Genomic DNA, 20,803 nt, shown 5'->3' with positions numbered 1-20,803 from the left:
ACCTGAGTAGCCCTGTAAACATGTCTCAGACCTGCCACTGCAGTGTCTGTATGTGCAGTTTTAAACTGCCAATTCGACCTGGCAAGTGTACCCACTTGCCAGGCCCAAACCTTCCCTTTTTGAACATGTAAAGCACCCCTAAGATAGGCCCTAGGTAGCCCCATGGGTAGGCTGCAGTGTATGTTAAAAGTAGGACATGTACTGATGTGTTTTACATGTCCTGACAGTGAAATACTGGCAAAATCAGTTTTCCCTGTTGCAAGGCCTATCTCTCTCATAGGTTAAAATGGGGATTGCCTTTAAATATCTTTGAAGTGAGTTTCCCATTGAGAGCAGATAGAGGTGTAGATTTTGGGGTCTCTGAACTCACAATTTAAAAATACATCTTTTGGTAAAGTTGTTTTTTAGAAAGTGGGCATTTTCTTGCTTAACCATTCTGTGCCTCTGTCTGCTTGTGTATTCCACGTTTGGGTCAGACTGAGAGTTGGGCTGTTATGAATTTCCACTACACAGTGACACAAATGGAGCTAAGGTGTAGCCTACATATCCTAATGAGTCTCCTGCGTAAGAGTAGGGAGGGAGGAGTTGATACTTACACCTGAAAGGGATGTACCTGTCCTCACACAATGCAGTCTCCCTGAGGTGTGTCTGGGGCCAGGCCTGGGCAAGGCAGGATCTTGTCAACAACAGGGACTTTCCTTTGAAGCTTGCCTACTTCAAAGGTAGAAAGTGATATTGGTAGTGGACCCAAAACCCCTGATTTTTTTATTACTTCTGGATCAAGAGGAACCTCTGCCAAGGAGAAAAGCTAAAGAGCTGGAGGAGGAGTACTGCTCCTTTGCCTGTGAGTGCACTTTGCTTGGTTGGCCTGCAGTTGCTGCTTCTGCCTTTGAGAAGACAAAGTCTGGACTTTGCTGTGTTTTCCTGCTTGTGTAGTGTCTCCAAGGGCTTGCACTGAGCTTGCCCCCTGTTCTGAAGTCTCAGGGCCATCACAGACTTCCTCTGCCAGCACCTGAACTCTCTTGCTGAGACTCCTACCTTGCCATGCGGTGCCTAATCCAGCCCCTGGGCCCTTGAAAGAACAATCTGGTGAAAAAAAGACTGAAATTCAAGCACAGGAGCGGTGCAGGAGATAAATCAACGCAGCACCTGCTTCGCGGCTGAAAAATCAACGCACCACCTGCATCGTGGCTGGGAAATCGATGCAACACATGAGTGCAGCTGCCAAAAATGATGCATTACCCACGCAGAGCAGGTTTTCGCCACAGTGCGGCAGAATTTTGCATGCATCATTGTAGGACGGCAAAATCATCGTGAACGTGCTCAGACCCGAGGTTGCCCGGTGGGAAATCAATGAATCGCTCTTCAGCGGGAGAGAAAAACTACACATTGCCTATGGCCCGGAGAAGAAACTATGCATGGCCTCACTTGTGAGTAAGGAACCGACACATCGCAGACTTTTCTGATGCACGCTCACCCGTCCAACTTTATTTTTGATGCAAACCAGGTACTTTGTGTAAAAACAACAGATCCATTGATTTCTATGGATTAAGACTCTTTTTAATTTACAAATTAATAACTTTGCTTGTGTATGTTGGATTGTTGTTGTTTTGGTTTTGTTGGATTCAGATAAATATTGGCTATTTTTCTAAACTGATGTTGTGTCCATTTTGTAGTGTTTCCACTGTGTTACTGTGTGTGTTGGTACAAATACTTTACACATTGCCTTTAAGACAAGCTTGACTGCTTGTGCCAAGCTACAAGGGAGTGAGAAGAGGTTGTCTTAGGAGTGTAACTCCCTTAACCTGACTAGAGGGAGGGTCCCTGCTTGGACAGAGTGCAAACTGACTGCCAACCAGAGACCCCATTCTTAACAGTTACACAAAACCCAACCCTGGGGGCGCCTAGGGTGCACCTTAGGGGTGACTAACATGTAAAAATAAGGTAGTTTAAGACTTTGAAGTATTTTTAATTCCAAAGTCCAATTTGAAGGTAACTTTAATTTAAAAGCAGGCAGCAAGGCAGGCCTGCCTTTAAAATGACACTGGGCACCTCAGCAGTACACCTATGGGTGCACTACCTATGCTACCATATATTAGGGACTTATAGTTAGGTTGATACTGCCAATTATAATTAGCCTAATTTGCATATCCACTTTACACAGAGCACTGGCCCTGGGACTGGTTAGCAGTACCCAGGACACAGCCAATCGTCAGTAACCATCAGTATCTGTCCAAAAGGTTTGGGGGTGACCAGTGCAAAAAGGAGGACTTTCCTACACAAATGAACTTCACTCAGCTGGGAGGCTACCATTTGTCAATTATGGGAAGTAGAGAGAGTAACCCGACTGCAACTCTCAGGAGGCATCAGTCCTTTAACTACAAACATTATTATGCTACAATCCATCTGTTAGTGAACTCTCAATTGTAGTGTATTCACCTGGGGGGGGAGATCATTGGTCAATTTTGTGTAGTAGAGAGAGTGACCTGACTGCAACTCACAGGAGGCACTGTTTCAGCAACTCCAAACACCAGAATAGTGTTAAATTGTCCAAAGACCACTCTGTGGTGTTGGACCTCACCCTTTTTGCAGGGTCATCCCCAAACTTTTTGCCTTCCTCCTCCTATTTTTTCTGACCTCTTGTTGTTGGCTCTAGGGCTCTGAGCATCAGTGCTAAAGTGCAGGCGCTCTCCCTTCTAAAGTTGGTATGATTGGCTTAAACCTAATTGGCACATTTAATTTACCTATAAGTCCCTTGTACAGTAGTATCCCTATACCCAGGGTCTGTAAATTAAATGCTACTAGTGGGCCTGCAGCGCTGCTTGTGCCACCCACAGAAGCCAGTCTCAAGCCTGCTAGCACAAGGGCTGCGTGCGCAGTTTACTGTTACAGGCATCTGGTATCCAAATTTACTTGCCAGGCCTGGAGCTCCCCTTTTACTATATGTAAGTCACCCCTAAGGTAGGTCCTAGCAAGCCCATTGGACAGGGTGCTATGTATGTAAGAGGCAGGACATGTGCCTGGTTGTTTGGCCTGTCCCGGTAGTCACAAACAGCCTATTTGGTTTCTCACTGCTATGAGTGCTGCCTTGCTCATAGGATTGCATTGGAGATGCCCTGCCTTATGTCTACGGGGTATTGTCTGATCTATGAGGGGTAGCGTAGGCATGTTTGGTATGGTTGTAATAGTTGAGAAATGCTACTTACTGGCGTAGGTAGATTATTTTATTGCCATTATAGAAATGTCACTTCTAGAAAGTGGGCATTTCTCTGTGATTATGACTCTGGTGTTTTGCAGCCACACTCCAACCCACATCTGGGGCAGAGTGACAGCTGGGCTTTGTGCATACTTTTCAGACAGCCTGTACACAGGGAGGGTGGAGGTTGTGCCCTTGCCTCACACAAAGGGCTTGTTTATCCCCCACTGATGTATGGAACCTGTGGTGGAGGAGAGAGAGGACACTACTAGAACCAGTTAGGACTGGCTGAAACATCTTTTCCTCCTTTTGCAAGAGCTTGTACGTATAAGTACAGGAGGTTTTCCCCATGTTAAGAGAGACACTAATGGACAACTGAAATGAACATAGGATGCTGCTGGAGGGACTCACCAGGAACCGCATTGGACTGCTGCTGTTATGATGACCTGTGACCTGCTGAGTCACTAGGAGGAACTGCCATTGACTGCAATTCTTTGTGCTGACAGGCTTGTTTTGGCCCTACTGCCCTGTGCCCCTTTTTGCTGTCTCGAGGGGGGTGGGGGGGTGCTGAGGACCCTGTTCGCTTCATCGCAGCGCTAGAAGAGCGTTTTACTCCCTGCTTCCCCAGCATGGGGGAAGCGTTGTGATGATTTGCTCCTGTGTTGGAGCGTGGCGCAGATGGAGCGCTTGGCCTTTATTTGATTTCCAGCACGTGAAGAGCGCTTTGCCAGTGTTGCCAGTGCTTTACTTGATTTGGTAAAAGCGAGTGCAGAGCGATTTACTTTCTTTGATCAAAGCTTGTTCTGAGTGCTTATATATTGTGGCCGAAGGGATCACTGCCGCGACCCGGTCGGGCGAGTCAAATTAGCGTAGCTGAGGCACGCTCAAAAAGTGCCCCCAGGGCACAGGAGCCCAGTGAGTAGTGCCCATGGGCACAGGCAGGTACCAGCTTCAGTGCGTTCACTGCCGCGACCCGGGATACACAGATGAATAAACGAGGGAAAGTTGCTGCTTGCGGTCCGGAGCCACCACGCTGCTGGCTGGGAGGCAGTCGCCCTAGGCGACAGACCGGAGCGACCCGAGAGGCACTGGCGGGCTCCGGGCGTGCACCCTGAGCATGAGCGGCTGGAGGAATTCTGCTGGCCCGGTAGGATGTTAAGGAGTCTTATTGGCCGGGCAGGAGTACAGGGCTTTGTGCCCCCAGAGCCAGGAGGCTTGGCAGGAATCTGCAGCTCTCCTGATTAGGGAACTGGATGTCTGCAGCCGCACCACGGGGATGCAGGCAGCTACCCCCTGATTTGGCGGGTGTTGGGCCCGACACGGGAGACCCAGGGAGCCCTCCAGGCAGACTAGATGGGATTACGTGTGCCCCTCCCTTGTATGTCAAAGACGCGCTGAGGCTCCATGTGGAGGCGTTTTCCGGACCACCTCATGACCTGAATACGTTTCATGCCCCCATGACTGGTGTAATCTCTCCAATGCTCATCACTCACCTGGGAGTATACCATTCGTCAAGTGTTGGAAGCTGGAGGGAGTGCCATGACTGGAAACTCCCAGCAGGCTCTGTATTTCTCTTTTCCAGTGATCCCTGTGTTTTAACTCTCCATTGAAGTGAACTCACGTGGGGGAATAATATTTTGGATAGTGTGTGTAGTATTGGAACTGATATGGCTCCAACTTCCAGCAGGTCCTGTTTCTGTACCTCCAAACACCAGCACAGTGGACACTTGCCCATCTACCTCAGTTTGCCAACTCACAAATGAAGTATACTCACAAGGTAATGCCCTGGCGAGATTCATGCATAGCTCTCGCAGACCACTTATTTATCCAAAGTATTCAGAAAAGACCTGGGGGAAAAACGTTTGTTTTGCGTGTGGACTACAGAGGGTGACCTGACAGCAACTCACAGGTGGCCCTGTATCTGTAACTCCAAAAACCATCGCAGTGGTCACTTGCCTATGTGCCCCTGTGTGTTAACTCTCAAATAAAGTATACACACCTTGGGGGAATAACAATGGAAAAGTGTGTGAACTAGAGGGAATACCCTGACTGCAACTCACAGGAGGCACTGTCTCAGCAGCTCAAAACACCAGAACAGTGTTCATTCATCAAAAGACCCCTGTTTTTCAACTCTCAATGTAAGTTAACTCAGCTGGCAAGATACCATTCATTTGTATAGTGTGTGTAGTGGAGGGACTGACATGACTGCTGAGGCCACAAGGGTCCGCCACTGTCATATCACTGACCAACCCAGTGTCCTCAATTCCAAAGACTCCTGTTTAGTATCTAAACAAATGAAGTGTACTCACCTAGGGGGATAACATTAGTATAGTCTGTGTACTAGAGAGTGTGACATGACTCCAACTCCCAGCAGGCCCTGTTTCTGTAATTCCAAACACCAGCCCAGTGTTCTCATGACCAAAGACCTCTGTGTCTTAACTCTCTATTGAAATGTACTCATCGGGGAGGATAGTATTTGTATAAGTATGTATAGTAGAGAGAGTTACATGACTACAACTATCAAAAGGCACAGTTTTACTAACTCAAAACACCAGTCAAGGGTTTAGTTCTCCAGACACCCTTCTTTGGAAACTCACAAATAAAGTGTACTCACTCACCTGTGGGGATGACATATACCAAGTGTATGAAGCAGAGGGAGTGACATGACTGCTAATGCCAGGAGGCTCTGTCTCTCTATCTCCAAACACAAGCCCAGTGTTCTCACATCCAAATACCCCTGTGTCTTAACTCTCAAATGAAGTTTACTTACTCGGAGGATAACATTTGTATGGTGGTGGGAAGTAGAGGGAGTGATCGGAATGCAAAGCCCAATAGGCCCTGTGTCTCTAACTCCAACCACAAAAACAATGTTCACTTACCCAAATCCATCTGTTTATGAACTCTCAATTAAAGTTTACTCACCTGAGGAGATAACATTTGTCAAGCATGTATCGTATGGAGAGTGACCTGACTGCAACTCCCAGGAGGCATTGTTTCAGTAACCCCTAACTTTTTGCCTGCCTCCCTCCACTTTTTGGACACTGTTTTTGGTGGTTGTGGGACTCTGCGCACTTTACTACTGGTAACCAGTGCTAAAGTGCATATGTTCTCTCCCTTAAAACATGGTGACATTGGATCATACCCAATTGGCTTATTTAATTTACTTATAAGTGCCTAGTAAAGTGCACTATATGTGCCCAAGGCCTGTAGATTAAATGTTAATAGTGGGCCTGCAGCACTGATTGTGCCACCCACTTAAGTAGCACCATAACCATGTCTCAGGCCTGCTATTACAAGGCCTGTGTGTGCAGTTTCACTGCCAATTCAACTTGCCATTTAAAAGTTCTTGCCAAGCCTAAAACACCCCTTTTTCTACATATAAGTCACCCCTAAAGTAGGCCCTAGGTAACCCATAGGGCAGGGTGCTGTGTAGACAAAAGGCAGGGCATGTACCTGTGTTGTGTACATGTCCTGGTAGTGTAAAACTCCTACATTTGTTTTACACTGCTGTGAGTCCTGCTCCTTTCATAGGTTAACATTAGGGCTACCCTCATATACTGTTTGAGTGGTAGCTTCTGATCTGAAAGGAGTAACAAAGTCATATTTAGTATGGCCAGAATGGTAATACAAAATCCTGCTGACTGGTGAAGTTGGATTTAATATTACTATTTTAGAAATGCCACTTTTAGAAAGTGAGCATTTCTCTGCACTTAAATCTTCTGTGCATTACAATCCATGTCTGGCTAGGTTTATTTGACAGATCCCTCGTGCATTCACGCAGACAAACCCCAAACACAGGATGCTCTGTCACACTTGCATACATCTGCATATTGAATGGGTCTTCCTGGGCTGGGAGGGTGGAGGGCCTGACACTTACATGTCAAAGGACAGTAACCTGCCCTCACACAAAGCACTGCCACTCCCCCTACTGGGACCCTGGCAGACAGGATGGAACTGAAAAGGGACCTTGTGCACTTCTAAGCCATTCTTTGAAGTCTCCCCTACTTCAAAGACACATTTGGGTATTTAAGCAGGGTCTCTAACCCTACCAACTCAGACACTTCTACGGTAGACACTCTACTTCCTCAAGACACTTCCTGGAGAAGAAAACCTGTACCAGAACCTCCAACCTGCCAGGAAGAACTGCCTGGCTGCCCAAAGGACTCACCTGACTGCTTTTCTGAGAAGGACTGCTGCCTTGCTGTTGCCCTGCTGCCTTGCTGCTCTCTGGCTGTGGGGAGAAGTGCTCTCCAATGGCTTGGATAGAGCCTGCCTCCTGTTCCCTGAAGTCTCAGGACTAAAAAGACTTCATTTCTGCAAAAGAACTTCTTGTGCTGTGGAAATCGACGCACAGCCTGCAAAAAGCGATGCACAGCCTGCATCACGGTGAAAAATTCACTGCACGCTGAACCAGAATGATGAAGCCCAACTTCCTGACAAGAAGATGAATGCAGTGCCAGTGTTGCGACTGGAACTTCGATGCAAATGCCCACTGGATCGACGCAAAGCCGACCCGGAACAACGCAGCCCGACTTCCTGAGAGGATTCGGAGCAGCGCCTGCAGCGCGACAGAAATTTCCATGCATCGCCCACCAGATAGACGCAGCTCCTGTGACTTCATCCTGTAAGCGCCGGATTTCAACGCATCATCCCTGAGGTGTACAAAAACCCCACAACCAAAAGAGGATCCAAGTCGATGCAAACTCTTCCCTGCGTGGAAAATAAACGACACATAGGGGGTCATTCTGACCTCGGCGGTAAAAGGCCCTTTCCGACGGTCAGAAGTCCGCCATGATACCGCCGCGGCCGCGGTAAACCGCCACAGTCATTCTGACCTCCAACTGGCAAACCGCCAAAAACCCGACATCCACGGAAGGCCACCTCATCAGCGGGCAGCGATAAACTGGAGATGACCAAACCTCCACCGTCACGCCAACACAAACACGCCCATGCCATTACGACCCACGAATCCACGCGGCGGTCTTACAACCGCGGTATTCCATTGGCGGTACACACCGCCGCGCTCAAAATACACACACACATACAAAACACAGCCACATTGGACAATTTGAAATACACACACCTGATACACATACACACACCACTCCCACACACCCATCACCATATAAAACACACACCCACATCACCCACAAACCCCTACAACCAGAAATTCAGAGACAAGGCGCAATACACAGAGAGAGAGCACAGGGAACACAAACCACAACAGGCACCTGTGAGAAAGTAGCCTCTTTCTAGCCTTGTTACCCCCACTTTTGGCCTGTTTGTGAGTGTATGTCAGGGTGTTTTCACTGTCTCACTGGGATCCTGCTAGCCAGGGCCCAGTGCTCATAGTGAAAACCCTATGTTTTCAGTATGTTTGTTATGTGTCACTGGGTCCCTGCTAGTCAGGACCCCAGTGCTCATAAGTTTGTGGCCTATATGTATGTGTTCTTTGTGTGGTGCCTAACTGTCTCACTGAGGCTCTGCTAACCAGAACCTCAGTGGTTATGCTCTCTCTTTACAAATTGTCACTAACAGGCTAGTGACCAATTTTACCAATTTACATTGGCTTACTGGAACACCCTTATAATTCCCTAGTATATGGTACTGAGGTACCCAGGGTATTGGGGTTCCAGGAGATCCCTATGGGCTGCAGCATTTCTTTTGCCACCCATAGGGAGCTCTGACAATTCTTACACAGGCCTGCCACTGCAGCCTGAGTGAAATAACGTCCACGTTATTTCACAGCCATTTTACACTGCACTAAAGTAACTTATAAGTCACCTATATGTCTAACCTTTACCTGGTAAAGGTTAGGTGCAAAGTTACTTAGTGTGAGGGCACCCTGGCACTAGCCAAGGTGCCCCCACATTGTTCAGAGCCAATTCCCTGAACTTTGTGAGTGCGGGGACACCATTACACGCGTGCACTACATATAGGTCACTACCTATATGTAGCTTCACAATGGTAACTCCGAATATGGCCATGTAACATGTCTATGATCATGGAATTGTCCCCTCTATACCATCCTGGCATAGTTGGCACAATCCCATGATCCCAGTGGTCTGTAGCACAGACCCTGGTACTGCCAAACTGCCCTTCCTGGGGTTTCACTGCAGCTGCTGCTGCTGCCAGCCCCTCAGACAGGCAGCTGCCCTCCTGGGGTCCAGCCAGGCCTGGCCCAGGATGGCAGAACAAAGGACTTCCTCTGAGAGAGGGTGTGACACCCTCTCCCTTTGGAAAATGGTGTGAAAGCAGGGGAGGAGTAGCCTCCCCCAGCCTCTGGAAATGCTTTCTTGGGCACAGATGTGCCCAATTCTGCATAAGCCAGTCTACACCGGTTCAGGGGACCCCTTAGCCCTGCTCTGGCGCGAAACTGGACAAAGGAAAGGGGAGTGACCACTCCCCTGACCTGCACCTCCCCTGGGAGGTGTCCAGAGCTCCTCCAGTGTGCTCCAGACCTCTGCCATCTTGGAAACAGAGGTGCTGCTGGCACACTGGACTGCTCTGAGTGGCCAGTGCCACCAGGTGACGTCAGAGACTCCTTGTGATAGGCTCCTTCAGGTGTTGCTAGCCTATCGTCTCTCCTAAGTAGCCAAACCCTCTTTTCTGGCTATTTAGGGTCTCTGTCTCTTGGGATTCCTTAGATAACGAATGCAAGAGCTCATCCGAGTTCCTCTGCATCTCTCTCTTCACCTTCTGCCAAGGAATCGACTGCTGACCGCGCTGGAAGCCTGCAAACCTGCAACAAAGTAGCTAAGACGACTACTGCAACTCTGTAACGCTGATCCTGCCGCCTTCTCGACTGTTTTCCTGGTGGTGCATGCTGTGGGGGTAGTCTGCCTCCTCTCTGCACTAGAAGCTCCGAAGAAATCTCCCGTGGGTCGACGGAATTTTCCCCCTGCAACCGCAGGCACCAAAAAGCTGCATTACCGGTCCCTTGGGTCTCCTCTCAGCACGACGAGCGAGGTCCCTCGAATCCAGCAACTCTGTCCAAGTGACTCCCACAGTCCAGTGACTCTTCACTCCAAGTTTGGTGGAGGTAAGTCCTTGCCTCACCTCGCTAGACTGCATTGCTGGGAACCGCGACTTTTGCAGCTACTCCGGCCCCTGTGCACTTCCGGCGGAAATCCTTCATGAACAGCCAAGCCTGGGTCCACGGCACTCTAACCTGCATTGCACGACTTTCTAAGTTGGTCTCCGGCGACGTGGGACTCCTTAGTGTAACTTCGGGTGAGCACCGTTTCACGCATCCTCGTAGTGCCTGTTTCTGGCACTTTTCCGGGTGCTACCTGCTGCTAAGAGGGCTCATTGTCTTGCTTGACGTCCCCTCTACCTCCTGGTCCAATTTGCGATCTCCTGGTCCCTCCTGGGCCACAGCAGCATCCAAAAACGCTAACCGCATGATTTGCAGCTAGCAAGGCTTGTTGGCGTTCTTTTGGCGGGAAAACACTTCTGCACGACTCTACAAGGCGAGAGGGATCCGCCCTCTGAAGGAGAAGTCTCTAGCACCTTTGCGTTCCTGCAGAAACCGCAGCTTCTTCAGTCCAGTCGAAGCTTCTTTGCACCCGCAGCTGGCATTTCCTGGGCATCTGCCCATTTCCGACTTGCTTGTGACTTTTGGACTTGGTCCCCTTGTTCCACAGGTACCCCAGATTGGAAATCCAGCGTTGTTGCATTGTTGGTTTGTGTCTTTCCTGCATTATTCCTCTAACACGACTTCTTTGTCTTTAGGGGAACTTTAGTGCACTTTGCACTCACTTTTCAGGGTCTTGGGGAGGGTTATTTTTCTAACTCTCACTATTTTCTAATAGTCCCAGCGACCCTCTACAAGGTCACATAGGTTTGGGGTCCATTCGTGGTTCGCATTCCACTTTTGGAGTATATGGTTTGTGTTGCCCCTATCCCTATGTTTCCCCATTGCATCCTATTGTAACTATACATTGTTTGCACTGTTTTCTAAGACTATACTGCATATTTTTGCTATTGTGTATATATATCTTGTGTATATTTCCTATCCTCTCACTGAGGGTACACTCTAAGATACTTTGGCATATTGTCATAAAAATAAAGTACCTTTATTTTGAGTATAACTGTGTATTGTGTTTTCTTATGATATTGTGCATATGACACTAAGTGGTACTGTAGTAGCTTCACACGTCTCCTAGTTCAGCCTAAGCTGCTCTGCTAAGCTACCATTATCTATCAGCCTAAGCTGCTAGACACCCTATACACTAATAAGGGATAACTGGGCCTGGTGCAAGGTGCAAGTACCCCTTGGTACTCACTACAAGCCAGTCCAGCCTCCTACAACACCGGAACCCAACATCATCACCCACACCAAATCTACGCACACATCACCACACACCACCACTCACATCACCACAAACAGCACCCCACACCTCATCCACACCACCCCATGGCACCCCAAAGACACCCCAGGTTCTCAGACCAAGAACTCAGGGTCATGGTGGAGGAAATAATTAGGGTAGAGCCCCAGCTATTCGGCACACAGGTGCAGCACACCACAATAGCCAGGAAGGCGGAGCTATGGCAAAGGATCGTCGACAGGGTCAACGCTGTGGGACAGCATCCCAGAAACCGGGAAGACATCCGAAAGCACTGGAACGACCTACGGGGGAAGGTGCGGTCGATGGTGTCAAGACACAACATTGCTGTGCCGAAGACTGGCGGCGGACCCCCACCCACTCCACCCGAATTCACAGCATGGGAGCAAGCGGTCTTGAACATCCTGCATCCTGCGGGCCTCGCTGGAGTAGGCGGAGGAATGGACTCTGGTAAGTCTAATCTCAACTACCCTACCCCCCCCAACCACCAGCATGCCAACCCCCACCCTCACCCCCAACCCCCCAGCACACATCCTCCCTGCCAATGTCTCACCAGCACAACCCACCCAACACAACACCAATCCCGGAATGCCAACACAAACCATGGACACCCATCACCTAAGCATGACCACTGCACATACCCATCCCCCCTCACAAACCACCCTCACAGCTCCTCCCACAAGGGAATGCCAGCACTGGGGGACAAGGGCACCCACAAATCGCACGCCATGGCACACACAGAAGCAATAACCAAACTCTTTTACCCCTGCAGGGCCCGAACGCCAAGACACCGCCACGGAGGGTCCAGATTTGTCCATCCCGCCCCCAGAACAGGCCCCCAGTGATGACAGCAGCTCTGTCGACCTAGAACCTGATGACCAGCCCGGACCATCGGGGACCTCTGGACAGTCGGTTCCCCACACACAGACACAGGCCACAGCAGACCTAACCCCCTCTGGGAATACCAGCACAGCTCCCACCCAGCGGGCCCATGCCTCTGTCTCCAGGACGCGTCAATCAGCGGTGTGTCCGCCACTACAGGGCACCCAGGCTGACCCACCACCTCAACAACAACAGGGACCTGGGGGCAGTGGTAGTGGGCACACCGTCCAGGGGACAGAAGCCCGGGGAAACAGGGCAACTGGGAGGGCTGCAGTGCGAGAGGGGGTGGACCGGCCCAGGGAACACACTCTCCAAGAGGCCCTCACCACCATCATGGGAGCATACCACCACTCCCAGGAGACGATTGCGATGGTACTGGCCAGGTTCCAGGAGATCCAGGCACAGCAGGAGGAACGGTACATGGGGTTCAGAGACGAACTCCGGATCATAGGTACCGCAATGGGGACCATCGACCTGGCCCTCAACCAGATAGTCACCTCATTGCGGGACCATGTGGCACCCCAAAGGGCCCCTGTCACTAGCCCGGACCACGAACAGCCTACCACCTCCGCCGGCGCTAGTGGACAGGAGGCCCCCACACAACGACTGGCCACCAGATTCCCACCTCCTGCTGAAGATCAACCACCCCGCAAGCGGAACCTGAGATCTCACAAGAAGACAGAGTAGGATGCCAAGACCCCTGCCAGCAAACAATACCCCCTGATGTCATCCCACTGTCCCACATTGTCACCCTGTCCAACCTTAAACAGCCCCTGCTCCATCCTTCCACAGGCATATGGACAATGCACCTGTGAAACTGAGAACTGGACTCTGCCATGGACATTCCTCCACCCCCACCCATCACCGTGTTACTATCATGGACCTATATGTAGCACAAAAAATAAATCACTATTTGCACTTCAAAAATCAGGAGTCTGCTTGTATTCTTAACAAATGTATTACACATAACGGTTCATTAATGTTCTGTTACATTGTTATGACAACATACCAATGTCAATGAGCTTTAGTCCATGGGCAAACAAAGCAGAAGTCACGCAGTTGGTCAAACAGCTCTGAAAAGGGAAGGCAAAGTCATAATTCAGTGAAAAGGAAATGGTGGGGAACACAGAAAGTAGAAATGCAGGAGGCCAGAAGTAAATGTAAAATGGCGTGGGTGATTCGTACCTGTGTGCTACTGAAAATACTGTTGTATAACTGTGTCCCTTTTGTCCGTGTCGTCCCCGTCGTCTTCCTCCTCTTCACTCTCCACAGGCTCCACAGCTGCTACAACACCACCATCTGGACCATCCTCCTGCAGGAAAGGCACCTGGCGTCGCAAAGCCAGATTGTAAAGCATACAGCAGGCCACGATGATCTGGCACACCTTCTTTGGTGAGTACATTAGGGATCCACCTGTCATATGCAGGCACCTGAACCTGGCCTTCAGGAGCCCGAAGGTCCTTTCTATGATCCTCCTAGTTCGCCCCATGGGCCTCATTGTACCGTTCCTCTGCCCTGGCCCGGGGATTCCTCACTGGGGTCAATAGCCAAGGCAGGTTGGGGTAACCAGAGTCACCAATTAGCCACACACGGTGTCTCTGTAGCTGTTCCATCACATAAGGGATGCTGCTATTTCGCATTACATACGCGTCATGCACTGACCCAGGGAACTTGGCATTTACATGGGAGATGTACTGGTCAGCCAAACAGACCACCTGGACATTCATCGAATGGTAATTTTTTCTGTTTCTGTACACCTGCTCATCGTCTTTTGGGGGTACTAAAGCCACATGGGTCCCATCAATGGCACCAATGATGTTGGGGATATGTCCAAGGGCATAGAAATCACCCTTCACAGTGGCCAAATCACCCTCCTCTGGGAAAACAATGTAGCTCCGCATGTATTTCATCAGGGCAGACAACACTCTGGACAAAATCTTAGAAAACATAGGCTGAGACATCCCTGATGACATGGCCACTGTTGTCTGAAAAGACCCACTTGCCAAAAAATGGAGGACTGACAGAACCTGCACCAGAGGGGGAATTCCTGTGGGCTGGCGGATGGGGGACATCAGGGCTGGCTCCAGCTGGGCACACAGTTCATGTATAGTGGCACGGTCAAGTCGGTATCGAAGTATAATATGGCGTTCTTCCATTGTCGATAGGTCCACCAGCGGTCGGTACACGGGAGGATTCCTCCTTCTCCTCGCAAGTCCCAGCGGACGGTGCCTAGGAAGGACAACATGGAGTACAGAGTCAAGAAACCCACAGGTACGTAACCACAGCTTGCACAGTACACGAATCGCTATGCATTGAAAGGCTTGTATGAGTGGCAATGCAAGGCCTAGGCCTGAGTGACGCAGTACAAATTAAGGCATGTGGGCCCTTGAAATGGCGGCTGACTGACCTGTGAAGTGTGACAGTGGGATGTGAGGTCAATGCGCTGGCGTGGCACACCGTGGAGGTAGGTGGTCGAAGACCGTGATGCGAAGCCGCATTGGTTAACATTGAACCCTATGGGTTTCAGGAGCCAATGACGAGGTGCGCCGGCGGTCGCGGTACGCACCGCGGCGGCATGCACCGCCGCGGGCGTGACCGCCATTTTCTATCTGAATAATCACTTGAGACCTGATCATCCACAGGAGAGGACCTATACTGCAAGTTGTGTATGGTGGATGTAAGATGGTGGGGTGGGAAGAGAATGAGGAGTGCAAGGCACGACAGATGAGAGCATGTGCCACATGGCAAGGTTGGGGAGGGGGGGGCAATCACATCTAACATACAGAAAAATGATGATATTTCCTATTCCACCCTGTACATGTCAAATAGGCCATCAGAAAGTCGACATTTGGCGTGCCATCGCCAAGGAAGTCCGGGCCCTGGGGGTCCACAACAGACGGGGCACCCACTGCCGCAAGAGGTGGGAGGACATCCGCCGCGGGACCAGGAAGACCGCCGAGTCTCTGCTGGGGATGGCCTCCCAACGTAGGAGGGGTGCCAGTCGTACCTTGACCCCCCTGATGTCCCCGATCCTGGTGGTGGCCTACCCCGATTTGGATGGGCGCGTCAGGACATCACAGCAGACACAAGGGGGTGAGTACCAGCACATTCTGCTATCTTTACACGCAGTGGAGGCGTCTGGGTGGGGGAGGAGGGCTGTGGGTGACATTAGGCCAGGGCGCTTTCTGTAGTGTAGTCCCCTCCTTTAGGCATGGCCCTGTGCCCCTGCCCCCCACCTCTGTAGGGTGACAAGTACAGCAATCCATGGTCCTGCATCACCCATTTGCGCATTTGTTGTCCATAGACCTGTTGGCCTAGTCACAAGTACTGAGTAGTGTACCCCGATTGCGCGGCTTAGTGCATGAGGCTCCTGTGTCTGTCCTCTCCGCCAACGGTGTGGACAATGCATGCACTCAACCTGTTTTTTTTTCACCCCCACCCTTTTTCTTTATCTTCTTGTGCATGTGTGCATTAGCATCATCAGGCGGAGGAGAATTGGCATCGGAGCACGAGGGAGCTGCGACTCACAAGGCCCCGGTGGGCCATGGTACAGACACCGAGGTCACCAGTGATACGGAGGGCGAGGGGAGCACCACAACGGGGACCCGTGGTGACACCAGCGACACCGACACGTCCTCGGATGGGAGCTCCCTAGCGGTGGCAGCAACATCCGTGCCCCCCGCCTCAACAGGTACAGCCGCCACCCAGCGCACCAGCTCCGCCCTCCCAGCAGCCCCTCAGCCTTCGCTCCGTGCCCGCTCGCCCAAGAAGGCAGGCATCTCCTTCGCCCCAGGCACCTCAGGCCCTGCCCCAGTTACCCCTGCTGCCCTCAGTGAGGAGGTCATTGACCTCCTACAGACCATCATTGTTGGGCAGTCTACCCTTTTGAATGCCATCCAGGGGCTAGAAAGGGAGGTGCATCGGAGCAATGCATACCTGGAGGGCATTCATTCGGGTCAGGCTGCCCATCAACGATCGTTCAATGCTCTGGCCTCAGCACTGACGGCAGCCATTGTCCCTGTTTCCAGCCTCCCTCTTCTGACTGCCTCCACCCTGTCTCTGTCTCCTGTTCCTCAGCCTATCCCATCCACACCATCAGACCAGCCTGCACACACCTCAACACCCAAGGGCAGCTCATCCAGACATAAGCACCACAGATCCCACAAGCATTCACCCAAGCAACACCCAGATGCAGACATGCCAACAGTCACTACCACCTCTGTGTCCCCCTCGTCCTTGTCTCCCTCCTCCCTCCCTGTGACGTCTCCACTCACACCTGCATGCACACCACCATCAGCCAGTGCTTCCATCACCAGCACACCCTCCAGTACAGTCCGCACATGTGCAGTCACCACCCCCACTGCCATTTACACGTCCCCTGTGTCCTCTCCCACTGTGTCTGTCACCCCCTCTTCCAAGACACACAAACGCAGGCAGCCACCCACCCAACAGCCAACCACCTCACGACAGCCTACGTCACAAGCACCTGCACCCAAAGACAGCACACCTGACTCTCCTACAACCACATCCTCTTCCTCCACTCCCATTCCCACTGCACCTACCCTTTACATTGGTCCTAAAAAACTTTACCTCTCTAAACTTAACCTCTTTGCCCCACCTGACCCACCCCCTCCATCTGTTAAGAGTCCGAAGAGCACCTCAGCCACCACCAGCCCTGCTTCAAGTGTCAGCATTGTGCACAGGTTTTGGAGTCCCCCCTTTCCCAGCACAGATACATGGGCCAGCAGCAAGGGGACAGCCAGCCCCCCCCCCCTGGAAAGAGGACCCGTAAAATCAAGGGCCGCCGCGAGAAGACTGACACGGCTGCCCCCAAGGAGCAAAGTCCTGGGCCGTCACCTGTCTCAAGCACCGCTCCGCTGGGCCCTTCCTGTCAAGCCCCGCTGAACAGGGCCCCGCCGTCTTAAGCACCGCTCCGCTGGGCCCCGCCGTCTCAAGCACCGCTCCGCTGGGCCCTTCCTGTCAAGCACCGCTCCGCTGGGCCCTTCCTGTCAAGCACCGCTCCGCTGGGCCCTTCCTGTCAAGCACCACTCCGCTGGGCCCCGCCGTCTCAAGCACCGCTCCGCTGGGCCCTTCCTGTCAAGCCCCGCTGAACAGGGCCCCGCCGTCTCAAGCACCGCTCCGCTGGGCCCTGCCGTCTCAAGCACCGCTCCGCTGGGCCCTTCCTGTCAAGCACCGCTCCGCTGGGCCCTTCCTGTCAAGCACCGCTCCGCTGGGCCCTTCCTGTCAAGCACCGCTCCGCTGGGCCCCGCCGTCTCAAGCACCGCTCCGCTGGGCCCTTCCTGTCAAGCCCCGCTGAACAGGGCCCGCCGTCTCAAGCACCGCTCCGCTGGGCCCTTCCTGTCAAGCACCGCTCCGCTGGGCCCTTCCTGTCAAGCCCCGCTGAACAGGGCCCCGCCGTCTCAAGCACCGCTCTGCTGGGCCCCGCCGTCTCAAGCACCGCTCCGCTGGGCCCTTCCTGTCAAGCACCGCTCCGCTGGGCCCTTCCTGTCAAGCACCGCTCCGCTGGGCCCCGCCGTCTCTGAACTGCTCCGCTGGGCCCTTCCTGTCAAGCACCGCTGGCCCATTGACAGTGCCGGTTCTGTCTCGAGCTAGTGGTCACGCTGCACTCTGGTCTCCCTGCCTCCTCCAGAACCAGTGGAGACTGTTATCCACTTGAGAGACTGTGGCTTTGCACTCCCCAGGATGTAACAGTGGGCAACCCACCCACTTGTGAGACTTGAGAGACTGTGGCTTTGCACTCCCCAGGATGTAACAGTGGGCAACCCACCCACTTGTGAGACTTGAGAGACTGTGGCTTTGCACTCCCCAGGATGGGACAGTGGGCATGGAGGCCCCTCGTGGATCTGGCGTCGTGGACTCATGTGGCTGAGGTGCCCCCCCTTCCCTTCCCCCTGAGGTGCCTGTTGTTTTGTCATCTGATGCCCCAGCAGTGTTCTCTCCAACGGACTCAGGTCTCCTGTGTGGGCTTTGCCCATGTGTTTGGTAGACATTGGCCCACGGACTGTGGATATTCGAAAAACTGAGCTGGACTTATTGACTTTGTACATAGCTTTCGGACTGTTCATTTTTATGGTTTGCTATTTTATTTTGTAAATTTTCCATTACTTCAATGAACCTAATTTGAACATAAATTTAACGTAACATTTTTATTATGTCTTTGCATTTTTCTGGGTGGTTTGGGGGGTGTCACTCAGTTGTTGCTCTGCATTGGTGTGTTGATGGTTAGGGGGGGCGTATGTGTGTGCCCGTAACCTTTTCTCCTCCCCCCTCCCCTGTGTCGTAGGTGCGGTACTCACCGTTGTCTTCTGCGCCGGAGTTCGTACTCGTGGTAGATGAGCAGGTAGACAATAGCTGGTAGGATGTTTAATTCGGGCTCCATGCTGTCCTCCGTCCTCGTGGAGTGTGTAGAGGTGAGCGTTTTCCTGTTCGTAGTCTGTTTCCGCCGTGTTTTTATCGGTGGGGCTCCCGCCCCGGAAAAGGTGGCGGATTGGTGAGTTGTGATAGGGTGGGCGTTACATTGTCTGCCGCCTGCCTGTTGGCTGTGATCGCCGCGCTGTTTGTGTGTCCCGCCATGGCTGTCGGAGTGTTAAAGTGGCGGTCTCTGTTGGCGGTTCCCGCCAGGGTCAGAATTCCATTTTTTGGACCGCCAGCCTGTTGGCGGGTTGGCCGCCGCTTTAACACCGACCGCCAGTGTTGGAATGACCCCCATAGTCTGTGTGCGGCCGGAGAAATTGATGCACACCTCCCCGTTTTCCACACATCTCCTCATCTGCAGTCCCTTGCGGAGAATTTGAATGCAAACCAGGTAGTTTGTGCTTGCAAGAGACGCTTTTTGCTTTTTAAGAGACAAAAGACACTTTATATCATTTTTACAGTGATATTTCAATGTATACTTATTGCATCTTGAACGTTTTGACCTGCATATTATCAGATAAATATTATATATTTTTCTACACACTCTGTGGTATATTTTTGTAATGTTCTACTGTGTTATTGCATGATTTATTGCACAAATACTTTACACATTGCCTTCTAAGTTAAGCCTGACTGCTCAGTGCCAAGCTATCAGAGGGTGGGCACAGGATCATTTGGATTGTGTGTGACTTACCCTGACTAGAGTGAGGGTCCTTGCTTGGACAGGAGGTAACCTGACTGCTAACCAAAGACCCCATTTCTAACACCTGCTAACTCTCAATTGATGTTTACTCACCTGGAAGTGACCAAGATACAGATCATGCTTAACTCTTTGATGTGTCTGGCTTCCTCGCTCCAACTTGACCTGCTAACCCAAGATGAAACTATTGAGGACAGCAAGGGCAGCTTACCCACTGTGCAAAACAATTATCCCAAAGGCCTTAAGATGCATAACTAGAATGGTCTTGGCAGCAGACACATTCACATTGCACTGAACACATGATGACTTCGGTCACATATACAACAAACTCCTTGGTCTGCCTGTATCATAATCAACTAGGCCTCAATATGGCCAAAGACATATCTTGCCTAGCTACTGCATTGGTGGCAAGAAAGCATTCTCAGGCCATCCTTCCAAGTGCTAATGATCTCCACATTCCAGCAGCTGCTTAACTTAGATGGAAGTGGCATGCTTCACAAATGTCAGGTCAGATTGACTGAAAAATGACTTTGAACAAGGTCTATGCTTAATGTAACAATAAATTGTTGGAGGTAGATGTCACAATACAACCACTAACATTGTATCTTTCACATCAACAGGTCAAGCTGCCACTGGGCATACAGAGGCCACAGAAGAGACTGTCACTACCCCCCTTGATGAAGCCCTCCGTGAGGAAGGCACTCATGGATGTATGGACATAGAGGACAGTTCTGGCCCATCTGGATAAACTATGGCCACATCAACATCTCCCAGCCCAGTTGCCTCAACAGCACAGGCAACCATTCACCCCCCAACCTGTGGACTGAGCACAGTGTCTACCACCTTGTGCCCCCCAGTCCTGTAATCTGAGTTGCAATGGGAGGAGTACTCTGGACTTTGAACTCCCAATGCTGTGGCATCTACTCTACATCAACCATTTCATTCACCATGAATGACACCTTCACTTTATTTATGTTTTCTTCTTTTCTGTCCAAATTGTATTTACTGCATGAGTATTATAATAAATTCACCCATCACAAACTCATTGTCTGCTTGCTTAATTTCAACATTTTGCTATGTAGAGAGGCAAGACCATGTGAACCATATGATAAAGACATAACTTACTTGTGCAAGGAGGGATATGTTACGGGTACACAGTGTCCTGCTGAGGATCACAACCATTACACACAAACACATACTCACAAGTGGCTGGTCACACCAAGCACTTTATTCCAGTATACA

At 51.2% G+C, this 20,803-nt stretch overlaps 1 protein-coding gene across 1 annotated transcript in view; it reads left to right on the top strand.

The window, feature by feature from the left end:
- The window catches only part of LOC138296275 (B-cell differentiation antigen CD72-like), a 383,066-nt gene extending 362,484 nt beyond the window's left edge, over positions 1 to 20,582 (top strand). Inside the window, exon 7 of the mRNA XM_069235260.1 lies at positions 20,182 to 20,582. Coding sequence (XP_069091361.1) covers positions 20,182 to 20,239 — 58 coding nt within the window. The 3' untranslated portion in view covers positions 20,240 to 20,582. The remainder of the gene's footprint in view (positions 1 to 20,181) is intronic.
- The last annotated feature ends 221 nt before the right edge of the window (positions 20,583 to 20,803 follow it).

Source organism: Pleurodeles waltl, chromosome 1_2 (genome assembly GCF_031143425.1).
Source record: "Pleurodeles waltl isolate 20211129_DDA chromosome 1_2, aPleWal1.hap1.20221129, whole genome shotgun sequence".
Taxonomy (NCBI): domain Eukaryota; kingdom Metazoa; phylum Chordata; class Amphibia; order Caudata; family Salamandridae; genus Pleurodeles; species Pleurodeles waltl.
The sequence above is the reverse complement of the archived record's forward strand: the minus strand, read 5'-3'. Positions and strand labels throughout refer to the sequence as shown.